Here is a 21,679-nt window from a genome sequence, read left to right as displayed (position 1 = left end):
GCAGAGCCCGGCATGTGGGGCACCCTCCTTGTTTTGCACCAACAGAAAGTGCCCGTGGCAAACATGAGTTGTACATAGCTCCTAAGCGTGGAAAGTCTGTGCAAAGGCAGCTCAGATACGGAATAAACTGAAACAGACCCCAGGAGCAGCCATTGTCCTTGGTCCTCGAGAAAGGCCCAGGAAGGATGGTGGGTATGGACAGACACTTTTAAATGCTTTCAGCACTTAAAAGGAAAAGGAAGTAAGGATTATAGATTTAAAATGAGCTCAGGTTTTATGCAAAAAGGAGATGCCCTGGCATTAGAAAAACTCGTAGACCCCACAGCTGTACCTCCGCAGGAAGTGATATGATTCAGAACAAGAGCAGTTTGTGTGACTCATTCCTGGAGCTCTGTGGCTTCTTATCCTTATTTCTAAATTCTAATTTGTTGGAAGACTATCTAGACAGATAAGTTTCCAGTATTCTGACATTTTAACATCCACATAGCAACGAGAATAAACTTTGATGTAGCATCTGGACTTAACAGCCACAGCCACAAGTGGCTTCCTTCCTCAGGGATGGCTCGGAGAAGGCTGGGGAGCGCCCCCCGCCCTAACAGGTGCGCCTTTGTGGGGACCCACACCACTGCCTTCACAAGAGGGGGTGGGGAAGAGTGCTGTGGCCTGACCCTTGGCAGAGCACGCCAGGTTTCAGGTTTCACAAATGCGGCCTGGTCAGAGTTAGGGGAAAAGCACTGAGCTTGAAGGACAAATGTGTCAGGAAGACACACTGAGATACACGTGAGATCTCATGTCTTCATACACACGGAGAAGTTCTGTCCGCGCCTCAGGGCCCGGTGGCTTGAGGGTGAGGGGCTGTCCCTCCAGCGTGTGGCACCCCCATCTTCTCAACTGGCCAGGAGTCACCTTGGTTCTGCTGCGTGTCTTCAGATGGGCGTGTCACAGAGCAGTCGGCCCTGCAGGCCCTGGGTCTTGCGGTTGAAGCCTCACATTTCACGGAAGTAACACTGGGCACAGAGGTCCCACTACTGGTGGAAGGCTCTGGGCCTCTGGGGCAGCGACTGGCCTGCGGCACCAGCTCCATACAGGCTGGGAGGGCCCAGCCAGGACCAAGACAGCAGTGTGGCCGTAGCCCTTGACATTGGGGCCAGGACGCAGGAGAGACCTTCCGGGGTTGGCCTGCCTCTAATCCCCCACCATCGCCACTGCTACTGACCCCACAAGGTGGGCTGAGCTCTCACCTCCACCCGAGGGTGTCCTCTCCAGCTCTCCTTCTCTCTCCGGGGTCCTCCTCGAGAGGGAAGGAGTGCACGGTACCCCCAAACCCATCACCATGGCCAGCGCTTTTGTCAGCCAGTCCGGGACCAGGGTGACCAGTGCTGATGAGATGAAAAATCACACTCAGAGCCCGGGAAGGACAGCCGCCACCGGCAGAGTACCCAGCGGAGTACCCAGGACCCTGCCCTGACATCTGCCAAGACACCGCCGGGGTCTGAGGAGGAGCCAAGGAGGGCATCGGAGAGCTGTGGGCTGGAGCCCACGCGGCAGCCCCAACCTCCAGTGGGACTACATGGAGGGAGGCAAGGCCAAGGGAGCCCTGGGACTGGTGTCCTCACAAGAGGAAGAGCCCCCGGGAATGAGGACACAGGCAGAAGGCGGCCTCAGGAGAAACCAGCCCTGTGGACACCTTGACCTTGGACTGCCAGCCTCCAGACTAAGGAGTAAGTGTCTGCTGTGTTAGTCATGACAGCATAAGCAGGTGGCAACTCCAGGAAGCATGGACCCCAGAGGGGGGCGCAGAGGAGGGGGAAGGCGGGGGTACTTCCCATCTGCCTCCGGTCTTAGTCTAGAGCCGGGCACTGGCGTCCCCAGGGCCCAGCCGGACCCCCAGGGGAAGCCTCTCCCTCGCTGCCTCCCTCACCTCAGGAGATGCGGCTCCCTTGGGAATAGCTCCCCACAGAAGGCCTATCACAGGGGCTCTCAGGGCAGCCCCAGCCCCAGCTGTTCCGTGCAGACCGCTGTCCCCTCCGCATTCACCTGGAGTTGGTGCAGTGTCACCGCACACACCGGTGGAACTCTGCACGGTCAGCATCTGCTCAGTTCAAACATCACACCAAACGGTGCTCCGCGCACGCTCGCAGGTGCAGGGTGTGGAGACCACACACAGGCCTCACTTGGTGGCAGTTTGCCTCCTCGGGGCAGTGGGGGGGGTTTCTGTAACTGTGGTGGTTGAGGAGCAACTTCAGTAAGAGTTGAAGTTGCTTCTCAATTTCTTCTTTCAATTTATTTTAAGAAACTTCAGACTTTAAGGTCCCCTAACTTGCTAAAGAAAACCATTTAGGAGCGTCCTACCTTCATTGTTTCAATGATGTGTAACAGCTCAGGCTTCCAGTTAGCCCTGGGCTTAGAACTTGTATTTCAGGAGCGTAAGTGGTGGCGGTTGGTGGATCCCAGGTGTGGGGTGGCAACGGGCAGACCCAGTGAGGGTGCAGGGCGGCTGGCTGACCACAGTCACACATTCGCGTGCAGATAAACCAAGCGGAGGAGCGAACAGTGAGACAGACTGCTCAGGCTAGGGCCCCAGCAACGGGAATTAAGAGCCTGAAAGCACCAATTGGAAAGACTTTAGGGGTCGAGGGGCCGGGAGAGGCTCCCAGGCTAACAGAGAGTTCGCTGGAGAGACCCACAGGGTCCTGGAGAGTACACAGGCCCACACACCCGGGAACCAGCACCAGAGGGGCCCAATTTGCTTGTGGGAAGCTGCAGAGGAGACAGAAATCTAAGAGAGAGTGGAGCAGAGCAAAGCGCCATTTTTCCCCTCTCTGACCCCACCCCCACATACAGTGTCACAACCCAGCGACTGGGTCGCCCCACCCTGGTGAACACCTAAGGCTCCGCCCCTCATACGTAACAGGTGCGAAAAGACCAAACATTATGACTCAAGAACAGCTCAAAGCCTCAGAGCCTATAATTCTAAGTGACCAAGAAATAGCCAGCCTTTCAGATGCACAGTTCAAAACACTGATGATCAGGATGCTCACAAAATTGGTTGATTTTAGCCACAGATTAGAGGAACATATGAAGGCTAAACTGATTGAAATGAAGGGAAATGCACAGGAAACCAATAGTGATGGAAAGGAAACTGGGACTCAAATCAAGGGAGTGGACCAGAAGGAAGAAAGAAACATCCAACCAGAAAAGAAGGAAGAAACGAAAATTCAAAAAAATGAGGAGAGGCTTAGGAACCTCCAGGACATCTTTAAATGTTCCAACATCCGAATTATAGGGGTACCAGAAGGGGAAGAGGAACAGCCACGAGTGGAAAACTTATTTGAACAAATAATAAAGGAGAACTTCCCCAGTCTGGGAAAGGAAATAGACTTCCAGGAAATCCAGGAAGCTCAGAGAGTCCCAAAGAAGTTGGACCCAAGGAGGAACACACCAAGGCACATCAGAATTACATTAGCCAAGATTGAAATGAAGGAGAGAATCCTAGAAGCAGCAAGAGATAAGGGAACAGTCACCTACAAAGGAGTACCCATCAGACTGTCAGCGGATTTCTCAAAAGAGACCTTACAGGCAAGAAGGGGCTGGAAAGAAGTATTCCAAGTCATGAAATCCAAAGACCTACAGCCAAGATTGCTTTATCCAGCAAAACTTTCATTTAGAATGGAAGGACAGATAAAGTGCTTCTCAGACAAGGTCAAGTTCAAGGAGTTCATCATCACCAAGCCCTTATTATATGAAATGTTAAAGGGACTTATCTAAGAAAAAGAAGATAAAAATTATGAACAATGAAAGGACAGCAAACGCACAGTTATTAACAACCACACCTAAAACAAAAGCAAACCAAGAGGACAGCTAGATCAGGAGTGGAACCATAGAAATGAAGAACACATGGAGGGTTAGCAACAGGGGAGTGGGAGGAGGAGAGGGGGGAAAAGGTACAGAGAATAAGTAGCATAGACAGTGGGAGAAAATAGACAGGGGGGAGGGCAAGAGTAATGTGGGAAATACAGAATCTAAAGAACTTGTGAAATGGAGTGAAGTTAACACAGCTATCAAAATGATCCCAGGTGTGGACACAGTCTATTCATCAATATGGCTGAGAGAGACTATTTCGGAATGCAGGATGGCTCGGTGAACACGAAGGAGAAGCCTTTCTGAAGGAGAAGCCTTTCTCTTGACGCAGCTAGGAGTGGACTGTACTTAACTGGGATGTGCAGCCCACAGCCAAGTGGACGTGTCACTCCAGGAACCTTTGCCTTAATGTCTCTGTGCCAGGTGGACAACAGTGGGGTAGGGACCAGGCAGTTAAATCCAGTCTTCTCAAGTATTGTTATTAAATGTCTTTCTTAAAAAGGGAGATATAAACACATATTTTTACTATTAAAAATACTCAGTTTTTAAAATAAAATTAAAAAAACTTGTGACACGTGGTCATAAACTAAAGGGGGGAATGGTGGGGGAGGGGGTGTGCAGGGTGGAGGGGAATGAAGGGGGGAATAGGACAACTGTAATAGCATAATCAATAAAATATATTTTTCAAAAAAAAGAACTTGAACTTCTGGCTGACAACGTGTCTGCTGCATTTAGATGCAGTCGCACACTTCCTGCGTGAGTCTCATTCCACCTGAAAATCAAATGCAGGTCAGGAGGTCGGCCCAGCAGCTTCACTCCCTCAGGTGATCTACCCCTTACTCGGGTCTCAGACTGGGCACCGAAGTGTCCATCCACGGCCTCTCGGCAGAGTGGAGCCTGCCCCTCCCCGTCCAGCAGCGTCCGAGCCCCTAAAAGCAGGGACCTCTGGGCAGGGCACCCCACTGAAGCTCTGCTGAGTCAGCTTTGATTCTTGGTTCAGGAAAACATACAAAAAACCCCTGAGTGCATGTCCTGAGAAAGTGTCTCCATGTGGGAGGCCCATCCCCAGCCCATGAGCCCGAGGCTGACCTCTGGATGGAGGAAGGACCAGGAAGTATGGGTGCCTGTTCTCCACGTGGCATGGGGCTGGACAAACCCTACCAACAGGTCGGTGTACCACCAGAACCCTTGGCAGTGTGTTCTAGTCTGGACCACGCAGGTTTGATGGTTCAGAGCCGCGAGGTATGTCCTACAAGCAACGCCAGGACCCAGAGAAGATGGTGCAGCTAACCCACCTGAGGTGGTTGCACACCCCGCGTGCCAGGCTGGGAAGCCACCTGGAACTCACAGAGGGAGGTAACTGTTGGAGAGCTAAGCTTTGCACTCCCAGAGCCTATCGGCTGCCGACGGCAGCAGCCCGACCCAGGAAGCTGCCTTTGTCCCTCAGGGCTGCCACCAGAAGGCCCTACAGCAGGTGACGGGAGGTGAGTGACAGCCCTGCTGACCCAGCACACTGCCCTGAGACTGTAGGAGTGGGGGAGATGCACCAGCTTCCCTGCTCCTTAACCGCTCTCCCCTCGAGAAGACCATTAAGGGACATTCACCTCAAAACATGAGAAGTGCCCCCAGACGCAAACGCGCTGCATGTGAGCCTGCGTGTGAGCCTGCGTGCTGTGGACAGGATGTGGAAGCCAGTGATGCAGCTTTAGGAGGCAAAACCCAGCGACCAAGCCTCAGACAAACATGGAGCCAGCAGGAAGGGGTCAGTCATCTGGACCGCGCCCAGCATGTGACGTGGGAGGGCAGGAATGTGCATCCCAGGCTTGGCACACTCGGGGCCTTCTCTGCCTGGCGGTGTGCTGAGTGAGCTCAGTGTCTGAGCCACAGACGCTGCTCTGACTTCAGGTGCTAATCACCACACAAACCGTTCGGTTACACAGAGATTTCTGTTCTCCAAATTCAGTTTGGGAAAAAGCGTTTCTTTATGTGGCAGGAACGCAGGAATCACTGTGTGGGAACCTCTGTGTTGGAACCTGCTGCGTCCTGGCTGGGGTGGCGGGTCTGCCCCGCTCCTGCCATCTGTCCTGGCCACCCCTTACCCCTTGCAGGTGGCTTCCAGTTTGGTTTCAGCCACGACTCCTTGCAGCTCAGGGTCAGCGGCTGACCGCCTGCAGACAGCCCCTCCCAGAGGATGCACCGTCCTCCCGAGCCCAGCCTGGCTGCAGCGAGCCCCCCACCCCCCGCCATGCTGCTCTGAAACACTGTCCTTCCCCAGGGGAGCACCTGGCAGGCACCCTGGAGGTGGGCAAACCAGTGCTGAAAGGATGAGCCACATCGGGGCTCCCAGCATTAAGAAGGCACGCTCTCTGGGGAGGCCTTGGACAACTCCCAGACTGGGAAGCAAGTACCTGTGTCAGAAGCTGGTCGGACGTCAGCTGGTTGATCCAACGCGTGTACCGTTCTGTGGAGTTGGGGGGCTCTCTCCTCACTTGGCAACCTACGATCTGTGACACGGAAGGAAGTTACCATGAGCTCCCGTGAGCACAGCCCTGCACGTCTGCCGCTCACCTGGCATGAGCTGGTGCCTCTGGGCTGGGTTAGGGAGGGCTTCCCGAGTGAGGAGGAGGGGAGGCAGGCAGGGCTCTGCTGATGACCCTGCACCGGACGACCCTGAGCTGTTCTTGGCTTACTCATCACAGATGACGCTTCCCCGTAACGTATTCACATTCAAGTGACTGACATACAACTTCAAACATCCAATTACTTCCACAAATGCTCTTCTTGAACCTTAACTCAGAGCAGACATGAGGTCACCGCTGCACCTCTGGGGCAGCAAAACTGACCGGTCCATTTCTCACCTGAAAGCAGGAACCTCTAAATCAACAAAAGCTGCAGTGCTTAGAGCTCACTTTCCCAGGGGCTGGCGCCCTCGTTGGGGGCTTCCGGGCCACCTGATGGGCACTCAGCACCCCTGGAGGAGCCCTCGGCTACGTAACTCCCTCCCTGTGCTGGAAGCCTGGCCCTGCCTCCAGCAGTCCGCACGTCCCCCTCCCCTCCGTACACCAGCCTCGCACCACTGACCCTGACCTGTCCCCCACGGTACCTGGAAATCTAGGAGGGCCTCCTGCACTGCTGAGGGATCTGCATGCTCATCCCTGAGGTGGTTCAGGTGGGTCTGGAGTGGGCTGTCCCTGCTGTCGGGGGTCCCCACAAAGGCAGAGAACTGAGCCTTCCTCCCCTTTGTGGCTGGGGGCAGGCAGCTGGGGGGTGTCTGCCCCTTAGTGAGGTCCCAGGGCCCAGAGAACCCCCATGAGGATCTCACAGAGCCTGCCGTGGGCGTGACGCCAACAGCGGATCACATGACTGCACCGTCGTCACCTCACTGACCAACGAGGAACCAGTCAGGAAAACCAGAGAGGTGAGTAAGACAACCTCCATCACCAGCTGAGTGTCCCGACTAAGAATGCACCGGAAGTCTCACCACGAACACACACACAGCGACCAGCAGGTATTAATGCAGCTGTCCCATGAGTCTGAGACAGTTTTGCTCACTTGCCGTTTCTGTTGTTGAGTTTTTAATTATACTTTGAGAAACTGGTGGATTCACACGTAGTGAGAAAAAATACAGAGAGATCCGTGCGCGCCCTGCACAGTTTCTCTCATCGTGAAACTACGGCACGAGGCCACCCAGGAGCTCCGGGACACTGAGGTCCCAGCACCACAAGGCCCCGTGGCCCTTCCACAGCCAGGCCCACCCCTTCTTTCACCCGCAGCCCTGTCTTTCCAAGAATGATGCACGAACAAATCATGTTGTAGGCAGCCTTTGGGAACTGAGTTTCTTCCTACTCCACAATTCTCTGGAGATTCGCCCAGGCTGTTGTAACAATAGTTTATTCTTTTGGCTGAAAAATAGTCCACACTACAGATAAACCACAGTCTGTTTTGTCTGCTACAGGATGTCTGCATTTTTTCCAGTTTGGGGCTGAACATCATTAAATCCCGTGAATTTTGAGTCCCACCACCAGGAAGTACCATCAGTCGGCTGTAAGCGTTCACGTTCAGGTTTCCCAGTGAACACGGGCCTTTGCTTCTCTGGGATGGACGCCCAGGAGTGTGACTGCTGGGTCACACGGTCAGTGCATGTTTGGTTTAAGAAAGTGCCAGACTGTCCTCCAGAGTGGCTGCACTGTCCACCGCCTCCCCACCCCAATACCACAGAATCCTCACCAGCATTCGGCGTCATGGTGTTTCCTAATGTTTCTTTCTGACGGGTGTGTGCTGATACCTCGCTGTGGTTTAATCTGCGATGTTAGCCCTCTTCCCATGGGATTATTTGCCATCTGTCCATCCTCTTTGGTGAAATGGCTTTCACGTTTTCTGTCTGCTTTCTGATTGCGGTCAGACACACTGGCCACAGGTGTGTGGTTTTCCCATATTGCTGAATTCTGCTTGTGAGCCTCTCAGACACACCCTACAACACATGCTGACAACGCGGTGAATCAGAGCAGCTCTGGGGTCTTCGCCCTGCCCCGTGTAAGTCTCCCCCACACCCTGTCTGACGTATTTCTGTCTGTTGCATTGACCTTCTAGCCTTGTCCAAACTGGTTTGCATTTGGTTGCTGAAATGAAAAGATTTTGAGGGAAATTGTTGATCAAAAGCAGTGAGGTAGGAACCCTTCATTTCAAAGGAATTCCCAAACACGAGGCAAAGGGGCCAACCTTCCGTAACAAAAACCAAGGCCCTGAGCCCCAGAACCAGTGTCACCCACAGCTGCCCAGGGGTAACAGGCCAGCCCCTCCGAGAGCTTCCTCTCGGCCGGACTGCGTGAGCTGCAGACAAGCTCCTTTTGGGTGGGAGCAGACTCAGCGTTGCCGCTGATGAAGGCTGCAGCCACGCTGGGCAGGTGTCCCATCGAGGGGCAGGGTTAGGTGGGGATCATGGGAACCTGGCACTTCTGAACCACAGCTCTGAGCTGGTCACCGTGAGCCTGGTCCACAAACGAAGGAGTGGAGGGGGTTTCATTCGCCCTGATAGTTTCTTTAAGGCACACTGGTCTGGAGCCCAGGACAGCCAGAGGCAAACCACACGGACCCTTCTCCCTGCAGAGGCACCTGCGGTGCACACCAAGCGCTTTTCCTGTGCCGCACGCAGGGGGGCCTGTCTCTCTGCCTCGGCCAGTGCTCTTTGGTGACGGCACCGGGGTGGGGGAACGCACACCAACCTTTTAGCCCTACACCAGACCTCAGGCTTTAGAGCAGAGGCCGCTGCGCTTGCCAGGCTCTGGGCGCGGCCAGTGCTCAGAAGCAGGCTGAGTGAAGGTGGCCTGTGCCACCTCGCCCACAGCCCTGGGCATTGCAAAGGTGGAGGTTCCTGCTGCCACCACCCTGCATCCCCTCAACTCAGAGCCACCTGGCAGGGTGCTCCCAAACCTGCTGTGGAGACAGAGCTCCCTGGGGACTCGCTGATGTCAGGGATGTCCCACATGAAGCCCATCTGGCGCAAGGCTGCGGAGGAGGAGCCATCAGCCTGTGCTGGAAACAACCCAGGATGCTGCACACCTTGGGAAAGTGCCCCTCCACCCCAGCTCCTGTCCCACAGCTGGTCTCCGCTCAGAGAGTTTCAGTACCTGGTGAACAATGCCAAAGTGGGAGCTGCCTAGAGACGCCCCAAAGTTCTGCAGAGAACATGCAGCCGCGCCATTTATAGAGGCTGCCACCAGGGGCCTTTCCTTTACAATTAAATGGTTTTCTTGTAACTGGGCTTAAAAACAGTGACCCAGGGCAAGCATACACTTACCATTCATTTCATTCTTTCCAAACTATACATGAGATATAATTCACAAAACCACCAACCAGCAACTGCAAATTAAGATTTTTGTAGGTCATGATTTTTAAAAAAATCCAGCCCCACGGTAATGAGCTCTCTAAAGCTGCTTTGTTCCGACACAACTGTGAAGCCGTCCCTGGTCTTTGCTGGACACCCACACCACTGCCCGGCCTGGAGGACTCGCAAGAGGTGGCTGCTCTTGAATGGGAATCTGATCAGAAGGTTAGCAGAAAAGCTTTATGCCAGGACTTTATAAAAACGCAAAACAAGGTAGTTTTGATTAAGCTAATGACGAACTGACAGGCTTCCTTTTCTCCAAATTCTTCACGTATCCCCAGATACTGTGGTGTGTTCGAGCCTGTGTGTGCGGAGCTGCCCAAAATAACTTCGTTAATGAGACGATCGTGTTTAATTTTTCTCAGTATGAAAGTGAAAGAGGTGGAAAACAACGTCTCTGAAAGTGTCTCTCTCTCCAAAACATGGACACTGGGAACAGACACTTCAGCAGTTCCAGTGTGGAGAACATTTTAATGCTTGGAAAGTGCCGGGCGGCAGTCACCGTGCCCGAAGACGTGGCACCTCATGTGGACGGCTCACCCAACTGCTCAGCCACACGCCGACCTCCTGGTGGGGCGCGGCCCTGCATGCACAGCTGTACTGCCCAGGCTCATGCGGTGGCGGGACCGGCAAAAGCAAGGACAACTGGCTCGGCAGTTAGTTTGGCCGTCAGATGCAACTCACACTTCGGAGACACTGGGTTGCTCCTCTGGGCTCTGGCCACCTGTGACACTGTCACACCTGTTAGGGCCAGGGAGAGACATGGCTGCAAGTCTGCAGATGTGACCTGTGAGCAGGAGTCCACCCAGGACGTCTTCCTGCTCCCTTCCTCTTCCCAGCAGAGGAGCCCGACCAGGACGGCTTGTTTGTGCATCTCCTCTCTCCGTCCACGTCACTGAGAAAACCCCGTCCACATCTCCGGAGGCCGGTTTACTGACCTCTACAGAGGATCCGCTGATGCCCAAAGACCAGAGGTCCTGCAGGTTCAAGGTCAGGCCTACTGCCCAGAGCTGGACAATGTTCCCATGAGGCTCCCAGGAGAAGCAGCTAACTGTCCCAACGCTGTGTACAGGCACATTCTCTGACACCCATCCCAAATGGGACGGGAAGGAAGGAAACCGTCAGATGGGGATCATCGGAGGAGCCTGACTGTGGGGCCTCAGGGTCTGTCTGTGCACACGCCGTGGCTCTCAGGCTTTGCTGGCTCACGGCTTTTTCAGAATCTGGTGGGAGCCACAGAGCTACATTGGGGTGCCTGCTGCTACTACGAAGAGTCCTCTCATGCCCTCTCAGCTTCCACGCCTTGGGGACAGGTCTGCTGGCAGTCCCCCACATTCCTGCACTCTGGACTCAGCTTTGGCCTGGGCTCGCTGGCCACAAGTAGCCTCCACCCTGTCCTGGTGAGGTTCATGTCCTCAGTGAGGAGAGGCTGCTGTTGACAGTCACTCAAACGCTGATCTGTGTGCTCTGGGAAGGCTTTGTAGACGTGGCTGGAGTCCATGGCCACTGATTCTGGGGGAGGCCATCCTGGGCCACATGCCGGCCAACTCCATCCTGTGATGCCCTGCAAGGAAGCGGTGGCAGTACAGAGATTGCATGGCTGCCTCTCCACCACCCCAGGGCTGCCTGCTGCAGCAACAAACCCGCACCTGGCACTGGACGGGCTGCTGTGGAGAGGCCGGAGCCCCAGCCCGGGTTCTCGGGGCACTAGCCCTGTGTCGGGGCTGGTTCTTTCCTCCTTCTGCACCCCTATCCCATTTACATCATCTTCACTTGGAAACCGTTTCCTGAGCACACAACCAACACCCGAGCACCGACTGGATACACATCTTCTATCTGAGACAAAAAATGACGGAGATGGGATCCCTGTTCCTGGGAACTCCAAAGGTGGGTCCCTGGCAGCACAGGTGCACACAAGGCTGGCCAGGTGTGGAGCAGGGGCACTGAACTCTCCAGGGACAGCAGACCGCGGGCAATCCAGAGGGATGAGGCGGGACTGGTGTCCCGCAGGCAGGGTCCAGCCTGCAGGCAGAAGGGTGCCAGCGAGGCCCACAGGACACGAACTGTGACAGCAGTGGCCCTAGACTGTGAAGAAACATGCGTGTCCACAGAGCCTGAAGGCAGAGCAGAATGTTCAGCTGGGACAGTGGGCACCGGGCCGGTCACTGATGGCCCTTGGGGACCTGCTACCCTGGAGCTCAGGGGCCTATTCCTTCGTGGTCCGGGGAGGGCATGTCGACCCTGGGAGTCAAACACACCCCATATCGGGAGGATCAGCAGACTCAGCAAGGAGCTTGTGAGGGAGTGTGGCTGCCTCCCTACACAGGGCTCCCTCAGGGCGGTGGGTGCACACGGCTGCTGAGGAGGTAGCCCTCAGCAAGTGCCCAGGATGCTGGGTCCTAGAGAAGCTGACTTGGGGCCACCTGGGAAGCTGTTCTAACGATGAGGAGAGCACCACTGAGGCCATCTGGGTGACAGGAGGGGTTTCTTGAAGCCTGGAGTGGACACACTGCAGCTCTCAGCCTGTGTCCTCAGGTCCAAGGTGCACAGCTTCTAAGACATTGACTGAACACAACAGAAGCAGACCAAGATACCCTCTGTGCCCGTCTGAAAGCAACGAGTGCTGCCCAGAACAAGAGGCATGCCCCCCTTCACAGGAAACTCCCTGGGGTGTCTGCAGACGTACACACCACAGACGGTCCCCTGGGTCAGGCAGTGTTGCCCTGACCCAGCTCTTCCCACCCTGAGGCAAATCTGAATTTAGAAAGCTGTGATGATCAAGTGGGTCACAGTGGATTTGCTACTACTCGGTCGATTTGTTCACGGCTATGATTCAGCCTGTATCTCCCGAGAGCCACTCACACAAGAGTCTGCGTCTATAGACGGTGAGGCCTTCTGCTCACAGGCCAAGGGAAACTCTTTGTCCAATCACCGACTACACCAGACGAGATATTTGCAGTTAAGAATCGATGAATTGTCTGACTGTGAGCAGTAAAAACTGTGCCCTCATCTGAATAGTTCCTGTCACTACCTTCCATCTTTCCCTTAGAAAACAGTGTCATAAATACTGTCTGCGAGAACTTGCACCCTAAGTGTCTGTGTGTGGATTTCTTGTAGGTTTACAGCCAAATGAAGTGTCATCAGTATCCGACAGGTCTCTTCACACCAAGAGAAGTAAGTAAGTAAAAGGCTGTGATGGTCATGTTGTCAGAGGAAGGGAAACCCAGAACCGGGCGTCAGCACTTACGCTTGCCGGGTGCTGCACGGCAGCCTCGAGCTGCAGCCTCACTCTCGGCGGCATCATCACATCGTCCTGCAGGGAGGAGCCCACGTTACCTCACGGGAAGCATCAGACAGACACAAAGGAACGGCAAGACGGGAAACAGACCAGAGAGGCACTTCGGACGCCGCCCAGCAGCCAGACCCGGCCGGGGCTGGCTAATCTGCAGCTTCGGGCCCAGAGCCTCCCGAACTGGAGTGAGGCTGCACCGGAGCAGCCCACCCCAAACCACACGCTCAGCGGTGGAAGGGTTCCGCTCTCTATTTTGAGATTGGGAAGGGGACAAGAATGGCCACACTCCTAACTTCTGTTTAACAAATTACTGAGACTTAAGTAAAAAAAAAGGAAATAGGATTAGGAAGAGGGAAGAAGTATTTGTGTACATAAATAATTCAAGAGCACCTACAGAGAAATATTAGAACTAAAAGTGGATTTAGTGCCCGGGGCCGGATGCCTACCAGTCCCGGGTCCCAGGGCGGGTCCCAGTCTGGGTGCGCGCAGGCAACCAACCCCCGATCAGTGCTTCTCTCCCATGGAGGTTTCTCTCTCTGCCTTCCCCCTCTCTCTAAAACAGCAAATGTAAATGCCCTTGGGTGAGGATAGAAAAACAGTAATAATAAAGTGAATTTAGTAAGGTTTCTGGATACAAGATTGATAAATTAATTTCTTCCCATCTACAAGGTTTTTAAAATGCCACATATCAAAAAATATCAAATAACTTTCACGTATTGTTGGTGAGAATGTAAGATGGTGCAGCCACTTTGGAAAACATTCTGGTAGTTCCTCACAACATGAAACAGAGTCACAATGTGACCCTAGTCACACACCTGGTAGAACCAAGAGCGTCACCCTCACAAACACTTGCACAGGCCTGTTCGCAGCAAAAACTGTCTTCATGTATGAAAGTGCTGACGGACCACGGGAGTGTGAAGCAGGCCCCAGAGCAGGGTCTGAAAGGAGACGATGGAACACGCCTGACTGTCCCCTGTACAAGAAATCTGAGGAGTTTCACCCTAAGAAAAAATGAGGGGAGATGAAAGAGACCAAAGCAGCCAGACAGGAAATTGCAGCCCCTGCTGGGGCTTCGTTTTCTAGAGCAGGGCCGTGTGCAGGCAGTGCCGGCCCGCACACCACCTCATCTCCCCCAGCCTCCCCACGCAGGAGACCCTGCGCACAGGCTGCAGGAGGTCAAAGACAAGGCCGTCAACAGGAGATGGAGAGAAGGTTCCTGTGTGGATCGGTTCAGCACAAGCAGAACCTCTGGGCCAGCCTGACCTCCAGAAGGAAAACGGTGGCCCCCAAGAACTGTACAGAAGCACGGGAGCCCTGCACCCCAGGCCCAGGGAAGGAGACCTGGGGGCAAGTTCTGAGTGCAAGACTGAGTGCGGGCGGGTGTTCTTCAGGTGTGCTTTAAAGTCCTCACAGAGAAAACCCGTCACTGAGTGCCCAGGGCATGCACAGGCATGGATTTTTCATTCACTACTCACGGTCACTGGTCATGTTGTTAAAACTCTGTAATAAAAGGTACAGTGATTCCCTCACACAGATCTGCCAGAACTGACTTCACTGTCACTCCACTACCGCACACGGCCTCGTTTCCCACTTCCCGTCCCAGCAGAGAGCACTGCAGTGTCTTTCAGAAACTCTGCACTACCTGGAAGGGAGACCTAGGGGCCCAGGGCACAAGCACTTTTAGAGTTCTCGTACACACTGCATAGCGATGCCATCACCAGGACCAGCTCACACTCTCCAAACACTACCTACAATTTAAAAAACTCCGTTAATCTCGTTTTTAAAAGTAGTATGACACCAACTTGTTTCTTTTTTTGCAGTTTGTCATTTGCACATCTGCTTTTGGGGAAGTCCTACTCCTTTCCCATTTATCACCACCCATTTTTCTTTGTGTTTGCCTACCAACTTACATAAATTATTTATTCTTAAAGCTATTAACCTTTAATTTGTTATCCTTACCTGTGGACATTTTCATTTGCTTTTTTAGAGATAGAGAAGAAGGGAGAGAGAAAAACATCGACGTGAAAGATTGGTCGCCTCTGCACGCACCCAGACCGGGATCTGCGCCCCGACCAGGAACTGAACCCACAGCCCTTTGGTTCCGGGACGATGCTCCAGCCACTGAGCCACACATGCCAGGGCGAGCTTATTCATCTTTTAATTAACACAATGCTTAATCTTTTAAGAATTGTATTTGAGAATATCTTCCTATTTTATCCTCATTTCTGTTTATATGGTTCTCTACTATGTAATTTTGCTCTTTCATGTAATCCTGTTTATCAAAACTTAATGAACTCATTCAGGGCTATGGTAATTAAATGGCAAACACCTATCAACTTTAACTTTTAAGTCTGATCATAATATATTAGAAAAATGATTTCTCAAGACCCACACTAAAATGTAAGATCATTTGAGCTCACATTTAATTATATAACCCACATATCGGTATATGTATATCTTTAAAATAAAGCAATAAGTTACTTACCGCATCCAAAAAGCAAAGGTAAGACCCTGAGCTCTGCGCTATTGCTTGGTTTTTAGAATATCCAACTGTTTAAAAAGAAAGAAAAGCTACGTTATAATTCCATCTCCCACGTATTCTCTTTCACAGAGCTTAGTGTGACGCACGCCACAGGAAAGCCCTTCGCAGGTCGGCCGCGGAGGATGAAGGGAAGAAGACCACGCCCCTGTGCAGCGGCCCACCACGCCCAGTGCTGACCCACGAAGGGCCCGCCAGCACCAGCGCGTTAAAACAGGAAATGCGCGCTGGACCCGGGGGACACGTTGTGAAAAACAAAATGGAAATGCCCCTGAACGGAGTGCCTGAGAGGGTCCTGACAGGAAGGCTTCCCTGCAGGCCTCGGCTGACAGAAGTCACGACGGGCTCGTCTAGTGGCAGGGGCAGCACACGTACGGCTGGTTGGCACCAGCTCGCGGGACTTGGTTGGCAGTTGTCTGAGCGTATTTCCTGCCGCAGGTGGGGTCACTGCAGGCGTGTCTCTGCCTGGACGTGCGCGCGCCCTGCGACCCAGCAACTGCACTGCCACACACAGGCCCCAACCAACTGAGCCACACCAGACGGTGCTGGATATTTTATTTTACTAACTGTCTTTAAAAACCCTTGCCTTCAAAGAGATTACAACTGAGCAGGAGAAAAGAGGTCAATGATTACCTGTGGTTAAATGCCACATGGAAGCACCAGGAAAAGTGACCTACCGGGGCTTCTCGAGAGAAGACACTCCGGGAAGAGGGAGGGACTGGAGGCCGCTGGAGTTTGAACAGAGAGAAACCGGCGCAGAGCACACGCTCTGAGGGGTGCGCCAAGGGAAGGGTGTGTGGGAGCCCCGGCCGCCTGGGCTGCCGCTGGCGGAGGAGACAGGGCCAGCCGAGGGCGCAGCCGCTAACACTGAGCGGGCTGAGCCTGGGTGCTGAGGGCAGGGAGGGCTGGAGGAGGTATTTAGCCCCAGAGGAAGGGGCTGAGGGGACTTCTAGGGGCACAGTGACCACTCTCCCTGGAGAAGAGGTTGCTGACACCGGAACTGTGTTAACCAGACAGTTCCAGATGTGGTGCCACCAAGAAAAGCCACTCAAAGCAAAAACGGGTGCATGCAAAGTTAACACAGCAAATCCCTCGGGTGCTCAAAACCAAGACAACCCAGAAGAGGGTGTAGGCCCCAGGAGACACTAGCTAAGTGTTTGCTCCAGGCCGCACCCAAGGTGCTCTGGCTCTCCCTCGAGAGCACCTGTCCAAAGCGGGAGAGGCCGGCCCCTCCCTGAACCACCGAAGCCCAGCACCCTGCAGCAGGAGAGTGAGGGCCATTGAAGGTGGACCCAGAAGGGCACTGTTTTCACATGGGGGAATCTCAAGCGTGAATCCTTGAGCTCGGCCCACTTCAGCGGGTCAGTGGAGCGCTCCTGGTTTCCAAAAACTGCAGGGTTAGTGAGGCAGAGGAGAAAGTGCCCCGAGACAGGCAGGGTGCCTGGCTTCCCACCCTGGGGTTGGATCGGCAGCTGTGGCTAAATCTCTGTCCTGGCTGGAGAGCAGGGCGAGCCCCGGAAAAGGCTTCGTGGGAACTGAGCAGAAGAACAGCACGTGGAAAATGAAAGCGAGCAGGAGGCTTTCCTCAAGCACATGTAAATTAGCAGGAGTTCTGTTTAGAGTTGCTCACTAGAGTTGGGTTTTAGAAGGGAAAAAAATCAAACCCAAGAATTTGGGCCACGAAGGAAAACATCACTCACTGAGGAAGCTAGAAGTTTCCCACAATGAATCTTCTTGTTTGGCAAAGACCAGGAATTTGCTTTAATATTATTGCCTTGAAGAAAGTCAAATGTTTGTGCCAGGGCCTGATGTTTGGGGAGGCCGGACCCTTTGTGAGGGGAGCCGGTTGTCATGGTCGCAGCAAGAAAAACTCAGGCCAGTGCGGCAGCGACATTCCTTACTCCTGGAGAGAAGAGGGTGGGATTGTGTTTTATTTTGATTTTAGCAAGTGACCGCATTACTGAGAAATGTTTTCCTCTATTATGACTGGAAATAATAATAAATGAATCTGAATCCAATTAAAATAATCCCGCATTCCTGAAAATTGACACTGGATTTATGTTATATATTTTCTATTTGAGAACATATTATTATAGGTAAGTAGTCCTTTCAGATATAATCAAATTAACTCCATTTTATTACTGTGTGATACAGAATCCACCTTGTGCAACTTTAAAATGACAGCAGGATGACTCTTCTTCAATATTACAACAGGTTTTTTTTTTGTTCTTGATAGAATACATACAAATGTGATATAGCCCAAGTTATAGGTAACCCATAAAAAGTATTATATGAAAGGCAAAACATGTTTTTATTTATTGGCCATTTTTTTTCAGAGAGAGAGTGGGGAGGGGAAGAGAGAGAGAAAGACAGATTTGTTGATTCCTTTTTTTTTTAAGATTTTATTTATTTGTCTTTAGAGAGGAAGGAAAGCAGAGAAGGAAAGAAATATCAATGTATGGTTGCTTCTTGTGAGTCCCCTGCTGGGAACTGGCCCCTGCCGGGAACTGGCCTGCAACCCAGACATGTGCCCTGACTGGGAATCGAACCGTGATCATCTGGTTCGCAGGCCTGTGCTCAATCCACTGAGCTACACCAGCTAGGCCAGATTTGTTGATTCCTGTATGTGCCCTGACCAGGAATTGAACCCACAACCCTGGAGTACTGGGATGATGCTCTAATCAACTGAGCTACCCGGCCTTGTCTTTCAATTGGAGATTAGACAAGCAATCATAACAGTTATCAAAATGCCTTCAGTGTATTCTCATTCAACTACGGAAGATGCAATACATCTTAAAGAATACACTGAAATACTCATACTATGTACTGGCTGGTGTGGCTCAGTGAATGGAGTGTCATCCCACAAATAGAAAGTGGGTTCAATTCCCGGTCAGGCCACCCACCTGGGTTGCAGGTTCTGTTTCTGGTTGGGGCACATATGAAAGGCAACCAATCAATGTTTCTCTCATACACGGATGCTTCTCCCCCACTCTTTCTCCCTTCCTCTCTCTCTAAAGACAAGGAAAAAAATGTCCTCCAGTGACGACTGACAAAAAAAAAGAAAATACTCATACTCATTTTTTAAAAAACCACAATTTGTTTACATACATTTCAGAAACAACTTAATATAGATGTTTTACAATAACTGATATAGGAAAATTTTAAATCATAAAAAAATGGATGAAAGAAATTAAAGAAGACCTAAGTCAATGGAAAGACATTCTGTGTTCATGAACTGAGACTTACTATTACTAAATGACAACACTCCCAAGTTGATCCAGAGATTCAGTGTAAGCCTTATCAAAATCCCAATGGTCTTCTTGCAGTAACAGAAAAAAACTGATTCTAAAATTCATATAAAATTGTACCCTGGCTGGTGTGGCTCAGTGGACTGGGCACCAGCCTGCGAACCAAAGGGTCAAGGGTTCGATTCCCAGTCAGGACACAAGCTTCGGTTGTGGGCCAGGACCCCAGTAGGGGGTGCGCAATTCATCCACACATGAATGTTTCACTCTTTCTCCCTCGCTCTAAATATAAATAAAATCTTTAAAGAAATTGGACAAATTTTTTTCTAACGTCGCAAGAAAAAAATTTTAAGTAGAGTCGAGCAGTAATACTCAGTTACACCAGAGATAAAGACACCCAACGCTTTCAGCTGGGCTGAGTAAAGAATGCGCCCCAATGGCTGAGAAGCGCACGTCTGCGAGGAGGTCCCCGCAGCCTCGCTCGGGAGGCTCCTCGGCAGGATCTGACCCGCGCGGAACCAGGTGAGAAACCCCCATGACGGAGGAACAGTAACTGACCTCCACGGGGCGAAGGAGAGTCGTGCCCTCCAATGACCACACGGATCCCGGAGCCTTCCAGCGTCACTTTCCACTTTTCAACGATCGCCATAGACTTGTCCTGAAAGCGAGAGGGGCCTCCAGTCAGGGCAGCTGTACCCCAGCGGCCAGGGGGCGCGTCAGTGGCGGGAAGGTCCCCTGTACCTTACTGGCGTCGTTAAACACCGAGAGCTCCATGGGGCCCTCAAAGTCCTGCTGCAGCACCGACCGCAGGCACTCGTCCAGCCAGGGCTCGGCGTCGTGCACCGGGAGGATCACCGACTGGAAATCAAGGAACCCAGTCAACGCCGGGGGCGTGGGGCGCACGGAGCCGCCCGCCTCGCGCCCTGGCCTCGCCCAGCCGGACTCGGCTCTGCGAAGGAGAGCTGCGGGCACGAAGCCCTGCAGCCTTTAGGATGTGTTACACTCCCCTCAGCTGGTCTTTGGGATGCTTTTGAGAAGGAAACAAAAATCTGAAAGGCACCGGAACTGTTTCCAGTTCGAGGCCACTGGTCCGAACACCATCGCTGTGGTTCCCACGAGCATCTGTACACTTCCCACCCGGTCGTGAACGTAACCGATTGGTCCTTTCCTGGGTGGGACAGGCATGTTCCCCGACCCTGCGACCAAGAAGCCCTTTGAGAACCGCCTGCGGAGAGCCCCTCTCCCTGGCTCCGGCGCGCCCTTTTCGGCGCGAGCCCAGGTGAAACAAGAATCGCCGAAGGGCAACCGAGCAGACAGCCCACGAAACGCCGGCTCCAGGAACGGCACCGTCGCGCGGGCACCCGGCACTACAGGGCCCCGCGCCGGGGCTGCGCACGTGCGCGAGGCGCGGACACCCACCGACGCACGCGCGCGGGGTCCGGGTGCCACGCGAAAAGCCCTCCGTGCGGGAGCTCAGAGACACAACTGCGAAAACCCAATCCTGTCTCGTTTTCCGCCGAGGCTGACCCACCGCGTGGCAGCCACAAGGCGGTCCCGTCCACTGACATATTTACTTCACTTTGGAACTATTTTTTCAAGAAAAAGAAAAATAACACGTCTACTCAAGATCTACGATACAGAGCGTGACGTGAGTTTCGGTCAGATAGGCCGGTGCTGGAGGCTTTGGGCGGAGACCCTCCCAGGCCAGCCCAGAAGTGGTGGGAACGCAGGCCGAGAGAGCGGAGGCAGGACGGAGAAGGACGCAGAAGGAACGGGCGGGACGGGCTGGACGGGCGGGGACAGGGCAGGGGGCGGAGGCCCGCGGCCCGGCCACCTACCACTTGGGTCTCCATGGTCGCGCTCTTCCGGACGCCCCCGCCCACGGCGTGCGCGTGCGCGGGGGGCGGGCCCCGAGGTCGGCCCACCTCTGATTGGCGCAGACAGACGTCGATCTGGCGGCCGAGCGGGACTTGGAGGGGCGCGGCCTAGAGCGGCAGGAGGACTAGGGACCCCGCGCCCGGGGGAGGGGGGGGCGGTCGCGGCCTGGGCTTTTGGCCCAGTGGACCGCGGTGTCTCGTTGTCTACTCCTGGGCTCTCGCCCCCCGGAAGTCCTCCCTTCCTCACGTGAGGGAGTTCATCGACCCTGAAGTCCTCCGTAAAATGTCACGAAAGCACGAGGGTGGTGGGGAAGGCGCCTCGCTCTGTGGATGGTTCCAACTTAGTATCCAAACCTTCGTGGGCGGGGGGCGTGTAACCCTTTGTAGTAGGTCGTATGTGTAAAGGACGCAAGTGACACGTCATCTGCACTGTTTGACCTGACTGTCCCAGGAAAGGTTCTGGGGAGGTGGGACCCGGGAGGGCGCCCTGAGCCACGTTTCAGTGCTTGTGGCTGAAACCCCTTCCCTCCCTGCTCAGCAAGCACCCGAACCCCTGACCCATCCGCTGCCCTGTACCCCGGGGTTGCCATTGGTCCCAGAGGCGTCATGCCAGGAACTTTCTCTCCCCCTCCTCCCGCTGCGGACAGGGCTCTGGGGCGGGAGCCAGGTGGTCCAGTGCCAGGGCCCACGGGAGCGAGACAATGGGACCTGCTGTGACAAGCACTGTGGTGCCGGCACACACTCAGGGTTTGTCCCAACTCATCTGAACTGATGAGCAAGTTCATGGCCATCGCTGCCAGGACAAATCCTTTACTGCTCCCAACTAAGATTAAATGCAAATCATTCTACAAGCTAACGATTACAACAAAGCCAAACTTCTGTTTTACGCAACCCTTCGAGTGTAATTTTATCTTAAACTGCATCACTATTTGCAAACTCTGTTTCCAGCTAAAACTCAGGTCAGACGAGTAAAAATGTAAC

The 21,679-nt window shown here is 53.5% G+C and overlaps 1 protein-coding gene across 7 annotated transcripts in view; it reads right to left on the bottom strand.

The window, feature by feature from the left end:
* QTGAL (queuosine-tRNA galactosyltransferase) overlaps window positions 1–20,736 on the bottom strand; it is a 33,829-nt gene extending 13,093 nt beyond the window's left edge. For 5 of the 7 annotated variants that reach the window (XM_037063627.1, XM_037063637.1, XM_037063655.1 and 2 more), the window contains exons 1-6: window positions 20,660–20,736; window positions 19,563–19,679; window positions 19,380–19,479; window positions 15,523–15,587; window positions 12,993–13,058; window positions 6,270–6,365 (exon numbers count right to left, since the gene is read on the bottom strand). In XM_037063627.1, coding sequence (XP_036919522.1) covers window positions 6,270–6,365; window positions 12,993–13,058; window positions 15,523–15,587; window positions 19,380–19,479; window positions 19,563–19,679; window positions 20,660–20,674 — 459 coding nt within the window. In that variant the 5' untranslated portion in view covers window positions 20,675–20,736. Of the gene's footprint in view, window positions 1–6,269; window positions 6,366–12,992; window positions 13,059–15,522; window positions 15,588–19,379; window positions 19,480–19,562; window positions 19,680–20,352; window positions 20,596–20,659 lie in introns of those variants that run through there. The other 2 variants (XM_037063664.1, XM_037063646.1) reach the window with 2 other exon arrangements.
* Between the last annotated feature and the right edge of the window lie 943 nt (window positions 20,737–21,679).

The sequence above is a fragment of the Sturnira hondurensis genome, unplaced genomic scaffold (assembly GCF_014824575.4).
Source record: "Sturnira hondurensis isolate 20B ecotype Veracruz unplaced genomic scaffold, ASM1482457v3 Scaffold0001221, whole genome shotgun sequence".
In the NCBI taxonomy this organism is placed as follows: Eukaryota; Metazoa; Chordata; class Mammalia; order Chiroptera; family Phyllostomidae; genus Sturnira; species Sturnira hondurensis.
This window is presented reverse-complemented; position numbering and strand designations above follow the sequence as displayed.